This window comes from Polypterus senegalus, chromosome 11 (assembly GCF_016835505.1).
Source record: "Polypterus senegalus isolate Bchr_013 chromosome 11, ASM1683550v1, whole genome shotgun sequence".
Lineage (NCBI taxonomy): Eukaryota > Metazoa > Chordata > Cladistia > Polypteriformes > Polypteridae > Polypterus > Polypterus senegalus.
The window spans coordinates 127,020,133-127,038,710 of record NC_053164.1 but is presented as its reverse complement, the minus strand read 5'-3'; the positions used below and the strand labels follow the sequence as shown (position 1 = coordinate 127,038,710).

Sequence of the window (18,578 nt, the reverse complement as noted above, 5' to 3'; positions counted from 1 at the left end):
CAGCTCATGACTAACGATGGTTCAAGAGGCTCCCAGAAGCAACCAGGGAGCATGGAGCCAACCTGGAATGTCATAAAGAGTGCCCTGTTCAAGGGAAGATTGTCTGCATTTTACCTTGATGTTGTGGATTAATTGTCCATTACAGCCTAGTCCATAATGGCCTCCTATATATACCATGTTTCTAATTGGCTAATTATCTCTCTCATACCTTCCCCATGTAACAAGTAATGGCTGCCACTTTGGCTATCTACAAAAACTCTTTATAAGTGTAAGTAACCAACTATCTCTCTTGTGCTTAGTGCTAAAAGGATAGTTCCCTTCCTCTCTGACCCTTGGAATAAGCAAGTTCAGAAAATTGACCAATGTTTTTAATGTTTGTGCACTGGAATGTAAATGAACACATTAGTGATGCAGTGTGTAAATTATAAATTAAACATGTAGATAAGATGTAAAATCAGAAAAGCTTTCATATGAATATACACAACTTGACAGGATGTGCCCACCTGAAGACTTCTTATCAGAAAAGGCAATCTTATGATTTAAATGATAATGAAAATGTGAATAACTTTGACTCTCATGAAAGCGATAAATATAAGCAAGCTCTTATATAACAGATCAGCTGCTTCTGGGGGAAAAATGTACATCATATTTTAACTACATTTTTTTTGTGTTATTTTTAATTCATTAGACACCAGCTTCATGTCATATTGGATTGAATTAAGTGCACGAAAGGGGCCTGTTAGGTTAAAAATTAACTTTTATTTTGGAAAACATTTGTTGTTTCTAATAAAATATGCATATCTATGTAAGGGATCTACAGACATGGTCAAATTTGTTTGTACGCTTACAGCTCATTTAGAATGTGGTGTGTGCCTCCTGGAAAGTGATTACATGAAAAGCAATTGCCCCGTGTAGCCCTGCATGCCTTTCATATGTTATTGAGTAAAGTATTGAGTAAAGCAAAGCCAAGTGTAAAAAGAGATAAAGTGTTGCTTATTCTACAAAGATATTCTACAGTAGAATATCTGTATAATTGTAATCCTTGCTAGGAGCTATAAGATGGCACTGGTGTGAAAACTGTAGTACACAGGTGTAGGGTTGTATACGGAACATACAATCTTATGCTTTCATGGAAAAGGTAGATAAAAGAGTTTATGATACAATACAAGCCAAAGGTGATCAATCCTGTACAATGGCAAACAATATTAAAACATTCATGGTAAAAAAAAAAAATTCATGTCACTTGTGTTGTATAATCCACGTTAATTATCCAGTCTTGTGCTCACAACATGCAAAGCACACACATATTTTTTTGCTAAAATATTGTTAAATAGATACTTCAAGAAACATCTTTGCACATCATAATCAGGAAAAGCAATTCAAGCTCCCTCCATTCAATCTTTAGTGAAGAATGATTAATTCTCTGTCCAGAATAACTGGTTTGTGTTCTATCATAAACTTTACTTTCATTCTCGGTCATCACTACAAAATACATATTGTAAGTAATATATAAAAAAATATTTTTTTTGGTGCTGTATTCCTTTAATAAAGAAACCAGAAAATGAGATGTGATGAATAAAATAAGTCAAGTCCCTAAACCAAAAAAAAGGAGTCCTATCTTTCTTCTAATCCAAAACAGTTTGCTAAATTCCAGTCAAAGTTCAAAGCACAATATTCTTTACATGGAGGTTCAAAATGAAGGATAAACACAATAACGCACTTTATTTTTAATCCACAACCTTGCATAACCCATAAATGCCTGACGCCGAGCTTTATGTCATTGTGCACACAGTTTCATGCCCCACACACTCCCAGACATTTAATCCTAGTGAAGCTGTGGCAGCCACTAGCATTATATCTGCAAAATAGAGGTGCCCTTTGAAATTCAAGATGGAATCCAAGTATATTTTAACATAATTATAATGATGTCCAATAAATTAATAAATGCAAGATATGAATTCTGCATCCTCAAAAAAAAAAAAACGCATTGGAAAAAAAAAGGCAAAGGGAAAGATACAGAATTTTTTTAAGGCTAGCTATTTATAGTTATGAGTTATGTTACTTCTGGGAATTCCTCAAATATTTTGTGTCAATATTTGAAATCGATTATTATTTTTTGGGCATTTTGACTGTTTTAGGGTCACATATATTTGTGATCATTTGGCACATTTAGTTGTCATGGGCTTGGCATTCATTGACCCTGTACCATGATTGTGCCATGATGGCATAAAAGGTCTTGCTGGGCAATCCTTTTCTGTCTGAGCTGCAGAAGGAAAACCCTTTCCAAATATTGATTGAAAAAATGTAACTTTTGTTATCACTTTTTGATTGTGAGTCAGTCCTTTGTTTTGGGCCTGTCACACTGCCTTTTTTTTCAGTTTTGACCCCTTGTCATTTTCTGTAAATACTTGTCCTGTTCACTCTTAAATGCTGTCAGCTTTGCAGTCATAAAATTCATAACAGATAGATATTAAATTGAAGTGACCAAACTCTAAGCAGCATTGCCAGGATGATGATATCTCCTTTGTAATAAAACACTAAGGTCCCTGCAAGCTGACTGGTCAGTTTGGCTTTGGTGTGATTGGTCAATTTGGCTTTGATGACATAATTGAAAGAAGAAGTGTGAGACACATGAGGAGTAAAGCTGTTGGAGACTCTCTGACAGCTGCTTTCAAAGACAGGAAGCATAAAAGCTGATATCCTGGACCCACTTAGAGATGTTTAGTAAATAAACAGCAGAAAAAAAGACAAACCAATAAGGGGTGGATCCTTGTTGCTAGTCGTCTTTGTACTCCAAAGATTGTCATGTGGGAGGCCACACCCCAGCTGAATTACTGATGGCTGATTTCTGAAAGAGCAAAAAGCAGTAGGTTAATTTAAAATCTCAATGTACTACCATTAGTAGGTTACAACACAAGCCAAACCTCTGCATTGTATGAATACAAATCTTTGTGAAATGGTATTGATTTGCAAATGTGTAGTGCTCTGGGGATGTTCTCCATAGTTTGCCTAAAGCAACTCTTACTGAGCATTGAATTAAACAGAAATAAAAGTTCAATTTTCGAAAACTTGCTGTTAGATCCATCACAGAGAGAAATCGAATATATACATGAACAACTCAGTATTGCCAAAATAGAGTATGTGTAAATTGTGGGGTCAAGTGAATAGCTACATGAGCAAGTTTACAAGAACAAAGTCGTCACAAAAAATGACTCCTTTCATTGGCTAACTAAAAAGATTACAATATGCCAGCTTTCGAGGCAACTCAGGCCCCTTCTTCAGGCAAGATTTATTACATCCTCCTGATGACATCTTGCCTGAAGAAGGGGCCTGAGTTGCCTCGAAAGCTGGCATATTGTAATCTTTTTAGTTAGCCAATAGAAGGTGTCATTTTACTTGACTTCTCACTACATTCATAATGGCTAACACAGTGCAACACCCTAGTATCAAGAACAAAGTCCTAATACTTAAGGAACAATAGATCAGGTAGCTTGAAAATGAAGAGCTTTACTCATTTCCTGGCATCAGAAAGCAACTCTGGATCCAGTGCCAGCCCTTCATAGTCCACACTTACATACACACTTGCATTCACTTATTCCAAGTCACAAAACCTAACCTGCATGTCTTTGAGATGTGGAGATGGGGGTTGGGGTACCAGGCAGAAAAACACTGTTATTCTCCAAGTGTATCAATCGACCACAGGCTACCATAATAAGTGTTCTGGCATATGACCCATACTTGATCTTGAACCTGAACTTTATTTCCAGGCAACATAGTTGCTAGGAATTTCTCTTGGTGTCACACACATAACAAGGTACACAGAATTAAAATATAATACATGACATTATCACAACATTACATGTAGTAAACCGAGATATATAAAATATTACAGTAAAGTAGAATTGCACTCCTGTTCAGTAATATATTATGCAAGTCATACATTAAATACACATTTATATTGAATTGGTGGAGAACAAAAATCAGGAAGAGATGGATGAATTAGAGACCATGTATAATCCTAGTGAAAATGTTTTCAGAGAAAGAGAGCAGGCTTGATCTATATCTAATCTATCATCTCAATCTTTATAATTATAACTATCAATGTAATAATAAGCTGCATGGCAACAACTCTTGGGGGAATAGGAAATTAAGACCTAAACTATTTCACTTCCAGTTAAGACTATAATATGACACCAAAAACTCAGAATCAGTGTCTCCATGATGGGACAGTTAACTTCGTAAGCTGGAATGTTAAAGGCCTGAATCACGAATTAAAGAGAAAGAAAGTACTTTCTCACCTAACAGGTCTAAATGCTAAAATAGTATTTTTACAGGAAACCCACTTACTAAGTAAGGATCAGTTCCGGCTGCAAAAAGACTGGTCTGGCCAAATGTTCCATTCTAGTTTTACAAAGAAAACTAGAGGGGTGGGAATTCTCATACATAGAACAGTACCATTTGTAGCATCAGATGTAGTATTGGATCCTGAAGGGAGATATGTGATGGTCATGGGAGACTTATCTAACTGTAAAATGATTTTGATAAATGTTTATGCACCTAATGTTGATGATAAGGAATTTATACAAAATTTATTTGCATCCATTCCCAATCTGAACAATCATAAACTTATAATGGCTGGGGACTTTAATTGTGTTCTAAATCCACTTTTAGATAAGACTTCCTCCACAGGGGGAACGGCAACTAACACCGCAAAGATAATTACAAAGTTTTTAACTGATCACAACTTATCAGATCCCTGGAGGTTTTAAACCCAAATTCAAGAACATATTCTTTCTACTCACCAGTACATCATTGCTACTCAAGGATTGATTACTTCTTTATAGATAATAACTTCTTGCCTAAGATTAAATCTTGTAAATACGATGCTATTGTTATTTCAGACCATGCTCCGATGATCTTGGAGCTGAAATTACTAAGCCCCATACACTCACCCCGCAGATGGCGCCTCAATCCGCTTCTATTAGCTGACGAGAATTGTACTGAATTTATATCCAAACAAATCGAATTCTTTCTAGAGACAAATACATCCCCTGAGATCTCTGCAGGAATACTCTGGGAAACTCTTAAGGCCTTCTTAAGAGGACAGATTATCTCATATCTTTCCCACAGAAATAAATCCGCTAAGAAAGTAGCAGAGATAAAAAGCTAAATTACTAAAATAGATGAAGAACATGCCAGACTACCAAGCGAGACTCTACATAAGAGGAGGCAGGCTCTACATTCAGAATTAAACCTCTTGACAACTAAAGAAACCGAACAACTAATTTACAAATCCAGACATCATTATTATGAACATGGAGAGAAAGCTAATAAGCTTTTAGCAACAAATTCACAAGCAAGAAGTGCAACGCAATCTCGTAATTACTAACACTAATGGAGATAAAATCATCGAACACAAAAATATAATGTGCACTTTTAGAGACTACTATAAATCCCTATATACTACTGAGTTTAAAGAAGACAATATACAATCTAATGCATTTCTGGATAAATTACAGATACCACAAATTGACGCTATTAGTGTGGAGGAGCTCGATAAACCTCTGTCATTATCAGAATTACTGGATGCTATAAAGTCACTCCAAGGTGGAAAAGCAGCAGGCCCTGATGGCTACCCTGCAGAGTTTTACAAGAAATTCTCCGCTCAGCTAGCTCCCCTCCTATTAGCAACATTTACAGAAGCCAGAGATAACCAATCTCTTCCACAAACCTTTCGCCAAGCACTAATCACTGTCTTTCCAAAACAAAATAAGGACTTATTACAATGTGCATCATACAGACCAATTTCACTTCTGAATAACGACGTTAAAATACTCTCTAAAATCATAGCTAGAAGGATGGAGAAAGTGCTCCCTCATAATATCACAAGACCAAACTGGATTTATTAGGGGCCGACACTTATCTTCAAATCTCGACGCCTGTTTAATGTAATATACTCACCAACTAAATCAAACACCCCAGAAATATTATTATCATTGGATGCAGAAAAGCATTCGACATGATTGAATGGAAATACCTTTTACTATTTTGGAGAAGTTTGGGTTTGGCCCAACATTTGTGCATGGATTAAATTACTGTATACTAACCCAGAAGCTTCAGTTTGCATCAATAACATTTGCTCAGACTACTTTAAACTAGAACGTGGCACAAGACAAGGATGCCCTTTGTCACCACTGCTGTTTGCAATTGCCATTGAACCACTGGCAATACATTGTCGAAATACTGATCAGATAAAGGGGATTAGCAGAGAAGGACTGGAACAGAAAATCTCATTATATGCAGATGACATGGTACTGTATATATCGGACCCAGAAAATTCTGTGCCTGCAGTCTTAGCAGCACTCACAGAATTTCAAAAGCTCTCTGGTCTCAGAATTAATCTGAATAAAAGTGTACTCTTTCCGTGAATTCGCAAGCATATAATATTAGATTAGACACCCTTCCTTTTATCATTGCAGAACAGTTTAAATACCTCGGGGTAAACATCACAAGTAAACATAAAGCTCTTTATCAAAAAATTTCGTCGCCTGTATGGAAAAAATTAAACAAGACTTGCATAGATGGTCAACCCTTCATCTCACACTAGCTGGAAGAATTAACACTGTTAAGATGAATATTCTTCCTAAGCTCCTTTTTATTTCAAAACATACCAATATACATTAATAAATCGTTCTTTAAGCAATTAGATTCAACAATAACCTCATTTATTTGGAATTCTAAACATCCACGCATCAAAAGAGCGACCCTACAAAGACAAAAGGCAGAAGGCGGCATGGCTCTACCTAACTTCCAGTTTTATTACTGGGCGGCAAATATACAGTCGATAAGAACCTGGACACAAATAGAAGAACATACACAGGCATGGACCGCAATAGAAGTAAAATCCTGCAGTACTTCTTTGTATTCCTTGCTTTGTGCTCCAATAAACACACGCTATCGGCAATACACTAATAACCCAATTGTGCTCCACTCACTTAGAATCTGGAACCAATGTAGAAAGCATTTTAAGACGGAGAAGCTTCTTTCTGTGGCACCCTGCAAAAGAACCACCTCTTTCAACCCTCACAAACATATGCAGTTTTAATATCTGGAAAAATTTGGAATTAACTTGCTTAGAGATCTTTATATAGACAACGCCTTTGCATCCTATGAACAATTACATTCCAAATTTAACATTCCAGCTACAAATTTCTTTCACTATCTTCAAATCAGGAACTTTGTTAAACAGAACCTTCCAGATTTTCCTCATCTTGCACCCTCATCCACGCTGGAAAAATTATTGCTCAATTTCAAGGAGTTAGACTCCATCTCTACAATATATAAAATCCTTTTACAATCCCTTCCTTTCAAAGATCCAAGAGGACACTGGGAAAATGACCTCTCAATTAATATATCAGAAAAGGAGTGGAAAGTAGCAATGCAGAGAATTCACTCAAGCTCCATATGCAAAGCATACAATTATACAACTCAAAATTATATATCGAGCACATCTGTCTCGACTAAAACTCTCCAAAATGTTTCCAGGGCATGATCCAACCTGCGAACGTTGCAACCAAGCCCCAGCCTCACTAGGTCACATGTTCTGGGCCTGCTCCAAATTAACATTATTCTGGACAAAAATTTTTAATTACCTCTCAGACAGTCTTGGACTCACAATCCCTCCTAACCCATTAACAGCTGTGTTTGGGGTTCTTCCAGAGGGTCTTAAAGTGGAGAAAGACAAACAAATTGTGATTGCATTCACTACACTGTTGGCACGCAGACTTATTCTGATAAACTGGAAGAACCCAAACTCTCCTCTTTTAAGTCAGTGGGAAACTGATGTGTTATATTATTTAAAATTGGAAAAATCAAATACTCAGTTAGAGGATCTGTGCAGACTTTTTTCAAAACATGGCAGGATCTAATCAGTAATATTTTGAAATGATTTTATAAAGCACAGAGAATTTGTTGATTTAGGTATTTTTACAAGCCTTAAATTTTACACCGTTTGGCTTGCTCTCTCTCTCAAGGGTGGGGATCGATCTGTTCTTAGCATAATTCTTTTTTTTTGTAAAACTTGATTGCTATGTATTGATTGTAATAAAATTAATAAATAAATAAATAAAAAAAAAAAAAGAAAATGTTTTTATGTCTAGTGGTTCTTACATATAATGATTGGTGACTTTCCTTGATGGTAATAACTGAAAGAGATGGTTGCCTGGGGGAGTAAAGACTTTGCTTATATTTCAGGTTCGTTTCTTGACCCGTGATCTATACAAGACCTCAGGTGAGACCAGCTTGAGTCCTACAATCTTTTCCGCTGTTCTCACACTTTAGTTTATGTTTTGAGTAAGCAGATGCTTTGCCATACCAGACTGTTCTGGAGAAAGAGAAGATGCTTTCAATGATGGCTCCATTAGACTGTACCAGCACTTCCTAGGACAGGTTAAACTTTGTAAGTTAATTCAGAAAAAAACATCCACTGCTGAGCTTTTTAGATAAGATCAGTTATGTCTTCATCCCATTTTAGGTTCTGAGTGATAGTTGTGCTAAGAAATGTAAATGATTCTACCTTGCTGTAGGAGGAGAGGAGTGTCTCCTAAAATCCACAATCCTTCCTACTGTTTTCAGGGAATTCAAGTTAAGATTTTTGCAGATGCACCAACTGGGCAGCTGATTCAGCTCCCTCTGCTACGTCACCTCATCCCTGTCTGTGATCAGGTCAATCAGGGTGGTGTCATCAGCAACATTCATTTTAACAGATGGATCACTGAAAGTTCAGCCAATGGTGTACAGAAAGAAAAGGAGAGGGGACAGAACACAACCATTGATGGGACCCTGTGTTCAGGGTCAGGGAGCCTGACTGATATTCGCCCGTCAACCCTGTCTGTTACATAGAACAAAGATTCTAAACTTGAAGTTCCCACACCCCCAAGGAGGTGTTGAGATAGAATTTCAGGAGATGCGAAAATTAGGAAAGCTGCTTTGCGATTCATCAAAATTGAGTAAGGTCAATCATGGTGCAATTGGTGTCTTGCAGTGTGCCATCATTTGTGGGTCATTTATTAGTTAGTGCTCCTTTAGTATGATATGAAAAGAATCAAGCATTGCCTGTACAATTGTCACCTGTGATTAAGCAGTAGAGATGCGTATTCTTGTGGGTCCCTTGCTGCGGGTGTGGCATTTGTAAAGGCAAAAGCCTTTTTTTAAGAGAGGGGAATTTTGACGTTGCAATGATCTGTAGAGAAGGGCAAGGTCTAGTATTGATCTCTGTTAAAGACCTGATCATGAAACATCACCGATTTTGAGGTTAGGTTGACATTTTTGTTGAGAGGGAGAAGGAGGACTGAATTGGATGCAAACCTATTGCTTACACTCAGCCCTTCTCTCCTGCTGGAGGTCCTGGCAGTAGCACAGTAATTTTAACTGTGTGACATACATGTTTTTGAACTTCAGTACAGGTGTTATCAGGGGACTAAGCCAGTCGACTGCTTTGCACTGCTTAGCGGCGCACCTGTACCCATTGTTTCACAGTGGTCTCCAATCCCCCAAACCTAAGGATCTGTGCTGGTATCCAGAAGGTTGCCGGTTCGAATCCTCGTCACTGCCAAAAGAGATCCTACTCTGCTGGGCCCTTGAGCAAGACCCTTAACATGTAATTTCTCCAGGGGCACTGCACAATGGCTGACCCTGCGCTCTGACCCCTAGGGGTATGCGAAAACTAACAAATTCCTAATACAAGAAATTGTATAAGGTGAAATAAAAAAAAAAAACCCTTAATCATTAATCATGTGTCATTTCCTTACGGCACTTGATACTTCGTGGGGTACCCCAACCCCCAGACCGTCTGTCCAGTGTCTAAGCTTCATGGAGGAGATATTGTCACACATGTGCGCATGGGAGGCAGCTAAAGGGCTTGAGTGAAGGCAGCTCTGAGGCATGCTGGGATGTGGCAGAGTGCACTGACTCTTTTTCTCCCTTTCCTGTAGACCATTTCCGGGAGATTCCACCTGGCTCTCTTGACGTCACGTCCGGGCTCGATCCAATGAATGAAGAACACGTGCCCGATCCTTATGACCTCACTTCCTGTCTTCCCCTTTAAAAGCCTGCCCTTTTCCCTTTTCCCTCAGTCTTGTTCTGGACTCAGTTGGATGCACATCAATGCTGTGTATGTGATAAAAAATGACTTTGCAGCCAGGATACCATATTATACGGGTGGCTGCCCCAAACCTTTATCTGTTTATGTCTCGTTCTTATGACAATATTTATAAGATTATTGAGATTTATAAAGGTAAATTGCTCAATTTCTATTTAAATGTCTTACACTGAGTTAAAAGCTTATGTTCAATTTGTTCACCCGCAGCATTTTATTTGGTTCAAAAATTAGAAATTTGACTTCTTCATCTTCAAATATGGTATTATTTTTGTATGAGTGTGAACGTAAATTCAACACTTTCTAGGGATGCAGGGCCTAGAAAAGGATGTGAACCACTGACGTAGAACGTCAGAAATCCAGAGATATGTGACAGAGTCCGCATTCATACTGAGACGTTTGCTGTGGAGAAGCTCTGATATGATTGTATGAAATGCAGAACTGAAATCCACAAATGGTATAGATTTTTGGGTCTCTGGTGGCATAACAAGCTCATCTTTCTGCCCTAAGCTGCTTTTGTTTTTAATTGAATAGATCACTCTTAACAGGACTACCTAAAAAAGACATCAATTGGTTGCAATTAGTGCAGAATGCAGCAGCCAGAACCTTAACTAGGAAAAGAAAATCTCAGCACATCTCTCCAGTTTCACTGCTGTTACATTGGTTACCAATGTTATTCAGAATTGACTTTAAAATACTACTAATGATTTACAAAGCCTTAAATAATCTCGCTCTGTCCTATATTTTGGAATCCCTGTCCCTCTACACTCCAGTTCATAACCTTAAATCTTCAAATGGAGGTCAGTTTATAATTCCAAGAGCCAGGCTTAAAAGAAGTGGTGCTGTTATGCAACCAAAATCTGGAATACTTTAAATTTGCCAGGCTAGTACTGTGGAACATTTAAACAACTGCTTAAAACCCATTATTTTATTATGGCTTTTTTGTAGCTGCATTTCAGGTGTAGAATTAACATATTCTTCAAGGATCCAACATCTGTACTAATTCCCACTATTCTCTACTGTCTTTTCTGGTTCTTTTGTGGTGGCGATCTGCACCACCACCACCTGATCAAGGCACCATGCAGCCTCCTGTGTTGATGGATTGAAGGTGGGTGTCCCATCTGTCCAAAAGACCAACATCATCAGATAGAGTCATGTGAAGCCTTAAAATAACAAGGACTGATTTACGAACATTTATATTAGGTAGAATGCCCAGTGATGGCTGGGTGGTTTTTTTGGCCTTGGAGAATTTTTTTCTCCAGCCTAACTGGATTTTTTTTTCTCTCCTAACAACCGTCTGACCTTATCTTTTGCCTTTGTTACTTATTCTTTAATATTATTGCCTTTTTAATTATTATTTATTTGTTATTCATTTCATATACTGTAACTTTCTATATGTCATAGTGTATAGCCTTTTTAATTACATTCTTCTTTTTCTTTCGGACATTGCTTGTATGAAGATGTGCTATATAAATGAATGTTGATGCTTTTGATGTTGATGTTGTTCTTAAAATGTGTGTTTAAGAATACGTGAACTTATATCATATTTTGATGCTTTTAGGCAGGAAGGACAGTTTTGAAACATTTAAACCAATGTCTTGCCAGTTCAATGCCTTTCGCTAACTTGCTTTGTAACCCTTAGCTTACCTGTGTGCCTCTTGTTAAAAATATTATGTAAATGACAATAATATATTCTGATCTTCTAACTCACCTTGGATAAAGGTGTCAGCCAAATATAAAAACATAATAATCCGGTTTATTGGTTTTGTGAATGACAACTCAACACTTTCAGTTGCCAGCACAAATACGTTACATGCGTGTAATATGACAGAATTTCAAAAAGAAGATATTAAAAGAATCGATGCAAAAGGCAGTATATGTCTCTTTATTTTGAACCTGACAACTCTAGAGCTAAAGCTGTGGGCGTTCTCATTAATGCTGACTTCAGTCACTGACAGGTTGAGTGTTTTTATTTTCTTTTGCTTCTTTTTCCTGACAGGGAGTTTGGAGGAGGAGTTGCCTCAGGCTGCATTTTTAGAAATGTGCACGCACATGTTGCTTAAAATCAGTGAGATTTATTATCCCAAAACCGCTAATTCTACAAAAATGCCTCTTTGTTGTAGTCAGCCTACTGTATAACATTCTTGCTTTGTTTAAAAGGAAGCATTTGGCCCTAGAAACCTTGTTGTGGGGGATTTATGACCCAAGAGGGTACTCCAAGAATGGCACCATGAGGGATGATGTCCACATTAACACATTAAGAAACCTAAATAAAAATTGTGACGTTAGTCTATTGAGGGCTTTATAAACAGGCTGGCATGATCCTGCTGGGAAAAGAACAAAGTTTGAGTGTGTTTTATTAATCTCCACAGTAAACATTCTCAAGTCAGGACATTTTCAACTACAACAATAGAATGGAATGTGCCCTCTTTGGAGGGCGGGAATATCAATTGAGAAGTCTTGAAAAATGCATTTGGCTTTGGTCGTTTAGTACTTACGTTTAACAGAGAAGAAGTATGTAAAACAGCAGCCAAACAAAATCAAAGATTAACTTACTAAAGGCACAAAGTTAGCTCCCCTGCCAAGTCCCTAGCTGGTTGTTATCATCATAGCCTTGAGGCTTCTGTCTCCCACTTGTCTTTCGGTGTGCATCACTGCCCGTAGTTTCGAGACACAGTTGTGCAATTCCAGATGACAGATAAAAAAATATCAACCAAAGCTCTGGGTGTCTGTCATAAATGTGCACACTCCATGAATCAAAGTGCCGTGCGCCTGAAAAGTATTTCAAAAATTCCAATTTTTTTTAAACTCTCAAGCCTACTTAATACTTGCCATATAAAGGCATGCCATTTTCTAATCACTTCTGAGAGAGAGAGCTAGTGGGTGCAGTTTGTGAAGGGATGATAGTGCATCTAGGTTCTTATAAATGAGTATGTTGAAACTTGGGGGAAAGATCTGACCGTCTCCTCGACCCTACCTCCTACTGTATGTCCATTCCAAGAAGTGTCCTTGTGGATTTCAAAGTCAATTATGTGTTTTAGTCACAGGATTGAGCTGGTCAGTCACCATTGTAGGAGGCAGTTTTTTCAGCGGGTTGCCTGCTGACCATTCTGACAGACTCAGGTTTCTCAGCTGCTTTAGGGAAATGCTCTACGATTATTCCCAGCATGCAGATGGTGATACAAGTTGATTAATTCGGAAGGCAATGCTTAAGATTAATTCATACTATGGCAGCCTCATTTACAGTATAAGCAAACACTTTAAGAGTAATTTGCATGGTGTGGGTGCTAAATAATTTTACTGTATGGAGTGGTGCTTAATACTTAATCAGTCTTGAGCAGTGCTTACGTAAGATTATTTCAGATTACGAGAAAGCCCTTAATACAGTCCCTCATTACAAAGATGTGAAGGTTAAGTTGACAGGCATCTCTCAGTTGGCCTACAGGACTTGAGTATATCCAGCAACTGACTGATACGTTACGCAAGTAGGGCTTGTGCCCACTGCTTGATTGACTGCTGCTTTCCTGCTACTGAATGGAAATAAGCAGATTTGGAAAAAAAAAAAGAATGAATGAGTGCTTATGTGCACCATATGGTTTGCTGAGCATATGAAGCAGTTCTCCAGGTTTGCTTAAAGTTTGGAATGAAGCTTTAACCTTGCTCACATTATAATGTGGTGTTTAAGCTTTGTTAAGACAATAGGAAAGTAATTAATATTTTTGTAGTACTAGTGCTCCTTATGAAACCTTATGAGTGTTAATATCAAATATCATGTTTTGTATAACATGAGTAGTGCTTAAGGTTCTCTGACAAAATGAGATGGCGCTTTAGATGATTTTACAGTACGGACTGGTGTTTTGACTCTCCTTACATTACAGGGTGTTGTTTAAAATTAGGAAAGTAACTCATTTTTACCTATTATACAACATTGGCAGTGCCTAATTCCATATGTATTTATAGTATGTGGCTGTCTGACAGGTGGGGTGGAGTTTTAAATTTATCACGTTTTAAACAATGGGAATTAGTTTAAACTTTAGTCTTATTGCACAGGTATGATTGAGATGAATTCATACCATGGAGAAGTGGTGAATATTTATTCATAATGAAAGGGGCTTTCGTCATTTAAACAAATCATACACCACGTGTTTGTTCCATGTTGCAATAGCAAGAATTTTCTCATTATATGTTGTGGTGCTTAAGTTTTACTCACATCTTGACTAATCCTTTGCTTTACTCAACAATTACTGACCTTATGACGAAATGATTCTTCTTTATTTATAGCATTTGAGGTTTTTATGATGAAGTCACACTGTCTAGCATTCATGTGCTATCTATTTTAAAACTTAACATTTATAAATATTGGGCAATCAAGGCTGGATTAAGACTCCCACAGGTCCCTAGATGATGTAATTCCTTAACAGAGTGTTGATCATACTTTTAACAATTCAGAATATGAACAATGGGTCGTGTAATGCAACATGGCATTTCACATTCTTGATTTCTGCACGAGACTCGATTTCTTCATCAATCGAGTGCAGGTCCCCATTGGTCATTTTGACTCAGGAATAATCGATCGTTTCATTAATTTGTTATTTCAACTCATTGATAATCAATTGTTTCATCAAGTTGTTGTGTATATTGCTGAAAATGCCCCATGCCGCCATTGGCCCCTGGGTGTGCACCCAGAAGGCACTTATGGTAGATCCACCCTAGAGGTAATGATGCAACTAACTTTAGGTTAGTTCATATTATGAGGAAGTGTTTAGTATTCATTTATTGTACAGTCCTGGGCATGAATTTATAGTATGACTGTGGGACAATGAGTAGCCTTGCCACCTCATAATTCTTGGCAACTGTTTCAGTTCTCTTCAGTCTTCTAAGTCTTAATTGTACCTTTTTGTGGGTGCATAAATTTGCCCTATGATGGATTGGTGTCCCGTCCAGAGAGACCAACAACTCTGAACTTGATACTGCCAAAAAAGGGTCTGAAACAGGTGAACTGATGTATTATGCTTAATATTTGTTCATGTTAACCGAAGGTGCTAATTAAAATAAATATATTTGTTTATTACTTATATTTACCTAATGCATGAGATATTACTTTAAATTCCATCACAATATTAGGCACTATATTACTTACTGAAATGACTGGTGGTGCTTAAAATGTATTTCTATTATAAGTTGGTGCTTGCTACTAGCCTAGTCATATACATATTCACAAAAACACACATTAATTTGAGAATATAGAATGCTAAATAGTACTCAATATTTAAGATTTATTAACATGATTAGAACATTAGAATAATCTAGACAAGAATGGCCCATTAAGCCCAAAAAAGCTCGTGGTTCATCCATCCATCCATCCATTTTCTAACCCGCTGAATCCGAATACAGGGTCACGGGGGTCTGCTGGAGCCAATCCCAGCCAACACAGGGCACAAGGCAGGAACCAATCCCGGGCAGGGTGCCAACCCACCGCAGGCTCGTGGTTCATATCCTCTTAATTCTTTTAAAACAATACTAAGTCTACTTGTGAAAGTCCCAAAAGTCTTACTGTCTACTACTTGGTAGCTCATTCCAAGTGTCTGTGGTTCTCTGTATAAAGAAAACTTTCCTAATGTTTGTGTGAATTTACCATTAACAAGTTTCCAACTGTTTCCCAATGTTCTTCATAAACTCATTTTAAAATAATGATCCACTGTACTAATTCCCTTCATAATTGTAAACACTTCAATCATGTCACCTCTTCATCTTCTTTTGCTTAAACTGTAAAGGCTCAGCTCTTTTAATCTTTCCTCATAATTCAACCCCTATATATAGCCCTGGAATCAGCCTAGTCGCTCTTCTCTGGACATTTTCTAGTGCTGTTATGTCCTTTTTGTAGCCTGAAGACCAAAACTGTGCACAATACACTAGACAAGGCCTCACCAGTGCATTATAAAGATTGATATGATGAAGTTATTCGTAATATTATTAAATCTTGCTGATGCTTATAATTTAATCCTCATAAATATTAAAAATAATGAACATTATTTATAATGACTTATTATCAGTTATAAAAAAAGTCATATAATTAATACAATATATCAACATTATGGGTGCATTAATAAAAAGCATGCACCACATTCTCAAACTTACTTGATCCAATTGAAACCCACGGTGGGATTACAGTCTATCCCAGTGTTATGATAGACTTGTATCGACGGATTAAGGTGAGGAAAAACATAACAAGGAGATAGTTACATAATGTAAGATAGAAAACCAGATCAACGCCTTAAAAAGACAAACAACAAAGTGCTAAGGCTTATTTGGAACTTAATAAACCTGTGTTAGAAATCAAGTTCAAGGAGTGTTATTCACCGACGGATAATTTGCAAAGTGACTGCCACCATATTTACAGAGCCACATGTGGCAACAATCACAGTCACGTGACACATTTAACTGAGTCAAAACAAAGAAAAAAATAGGAATAAAATATGAGTTTTAATATTCTCTACTAAATTATCAATGATCTCATAAACAGATTCTATGAGGTAAAGAAAAAAATTCAACAAATCAAAATACACATACAAAATATGTTAATTGTTACACCTAGTAGCATCAGACTCTAGGAGGGAACCAGCATTGGACATGATTATACACAGTATAAAAGATTAAATTTGTTCAGTTTTAAAATAAAAATTGGTGTTCCACAGACATTCCCGAATATTAAAGAATGTTATAAAGATATATTTATACAAAGCTTATTTTGCTACTGTCACAAACACATGTAACCTACCCCAACAGCATGAATTATGTGAGGTTTGGGGCCTTTGAACAAGAAATAACCTATCAGGTAAATTCCCACTTTTAGTAAGAAGAATGGGTGAAATAAACCCATCATTCCCTTTTATTAATAACTAATTCAGTGTCATTTTTCTTTCTAACTCAGTTTCAGGATAGCACACTGATATGTGTGGAGCTGACCACGTGTCTGGTAGCCTCAGGCACGCTGATCTCTTTGGCTCAGTCAGGTGTGAATTCAGATTAGGGTTACTTGGGCAAAGGTCCCTCTGGGCCGGAGGAAATGTATTTTCCGTTTTCTGTAAATCTTATTCAAGCTGTAGGATGGATAACCTTCTCCCTCTTAGCTGTGGGGTTTGATGTATATAGAATAGATTTACTGCTGTGGGTGGTCCACTTTTTTAAGCACAGTAGAAAGAAATTGGTTAAAGCAATGTTTCTTCTATCTTCCTTCAAATCTCGTGTTACACGAGCCCCCTTATTGTCAGACAGGTAAGAGCACTGGCTCCACATCAAACAAAGAATCTAGTAAATGAGGCAAACATAAGTGTCTTGGGAATATTTTCTGGTGGTGAATGAGAATATATTATGATGGTGATGTTCAGTAGAATCTTTGTTGGGTGGGAGGCTTGGAAAGACTTTTCAATGAAATTGAATTAAAAGTTGTATTAAGGCAACATAGGCTTGAATAAAACATGGTCATATAAAGTTATTATTAAGGATAGTTCATCAAAGATGAATAATGGAAGAATTTCAGAATCTAGGTAAAGCAAACCATTGTTAAAACACATCTATCCCTCAGCTCATTCCAATTCAGAGTGACAGGAAGCTCAGCAACAGCCCATCATCAGCACAATGCCAATCTTCTTCAGTACATAAAGTATCTAAAGATGATAACTATTAGGCTTGAGGCAAAAAAGAGTTACCAGTCAACCTTGGAGCAAAACTTTGAACTGCAGGAATAAACGCTCACAAACAGAAGAAGACCATAAAAACTTTGAAAAACACTTTAAGGCAGATGGAAGGTGATAAAGAGGATAAACATCCATCCATCCAGTATCCAACCCATTATATCCTAACTACAGGGTCATGGGGGTGTGCTGGAGCCAATCCCAGCCAACACAGGGTGCAAGGCAGGAAACAAACCCCGGGCAGAGCACCAGAAGAGGATAAACAATTTAGAAAAATATTTGCGAATGTAGGGTGGGAGTCCTTTATTCTACTGTAGCTTAAGCCTAGCTGATGATATTACTATAGACTATTGAAGACTATCTACACATGATGGAGCGGTATATGCATATGCTGTATTTCCAATGTCTGTCTTTTCATTCCATTGGGTGAATGAGAGGAGTTCAGCGTGATTGGCTCCAAATCTGAAAATCATTTTAGCATACAACACTCTTGATAAGACCCCTGCTCAGGCTTTTCTTTTTACTTTCTTATACTGGTTTTTAATTAGTTATAGTAATTATTCAGAGTGGCCATTGCTTGTTCTTTCCTTTTATTCTTTCCTTTCTTGGCATCTAATGATGGCACTGTATTTACTATGGAGTACATATGATGGGCCAGTTTGTGAAAGTTATTAGTGCTTGTCTGCAGAGTGATTCATTTTCAGATGTAGCTGATCTTATAACAGAAT

General features: G+C 37.3%; 1 protein-coding gene across 6 annotated transcripts in view; it reads right to left on the bottom strand.

Moving 5' to 3' along the window:
* sorbs3 (sorbin and SH3 domain containing 3) overlaps positions 1-18,578 on the bottom strand; it is a 275,634-nt gene that overhangs the window by 43,856 nt on the left and 213,200 nt on the right. For all 6 annotated transcript variants that reach the window (XM_039769617.1, XM_039769613.1, XM_039769616.1 and 3 more), the window contains one exon: positions 2,754-2,848. In XM_039769617.1, the coding sequence (XP_039625551.1) occupies positions 2,754-2,848 (95 nt within the window). The remainder of the gene's footprint in view (positions 1-2,753; positions 2,849-18,578) is intronic.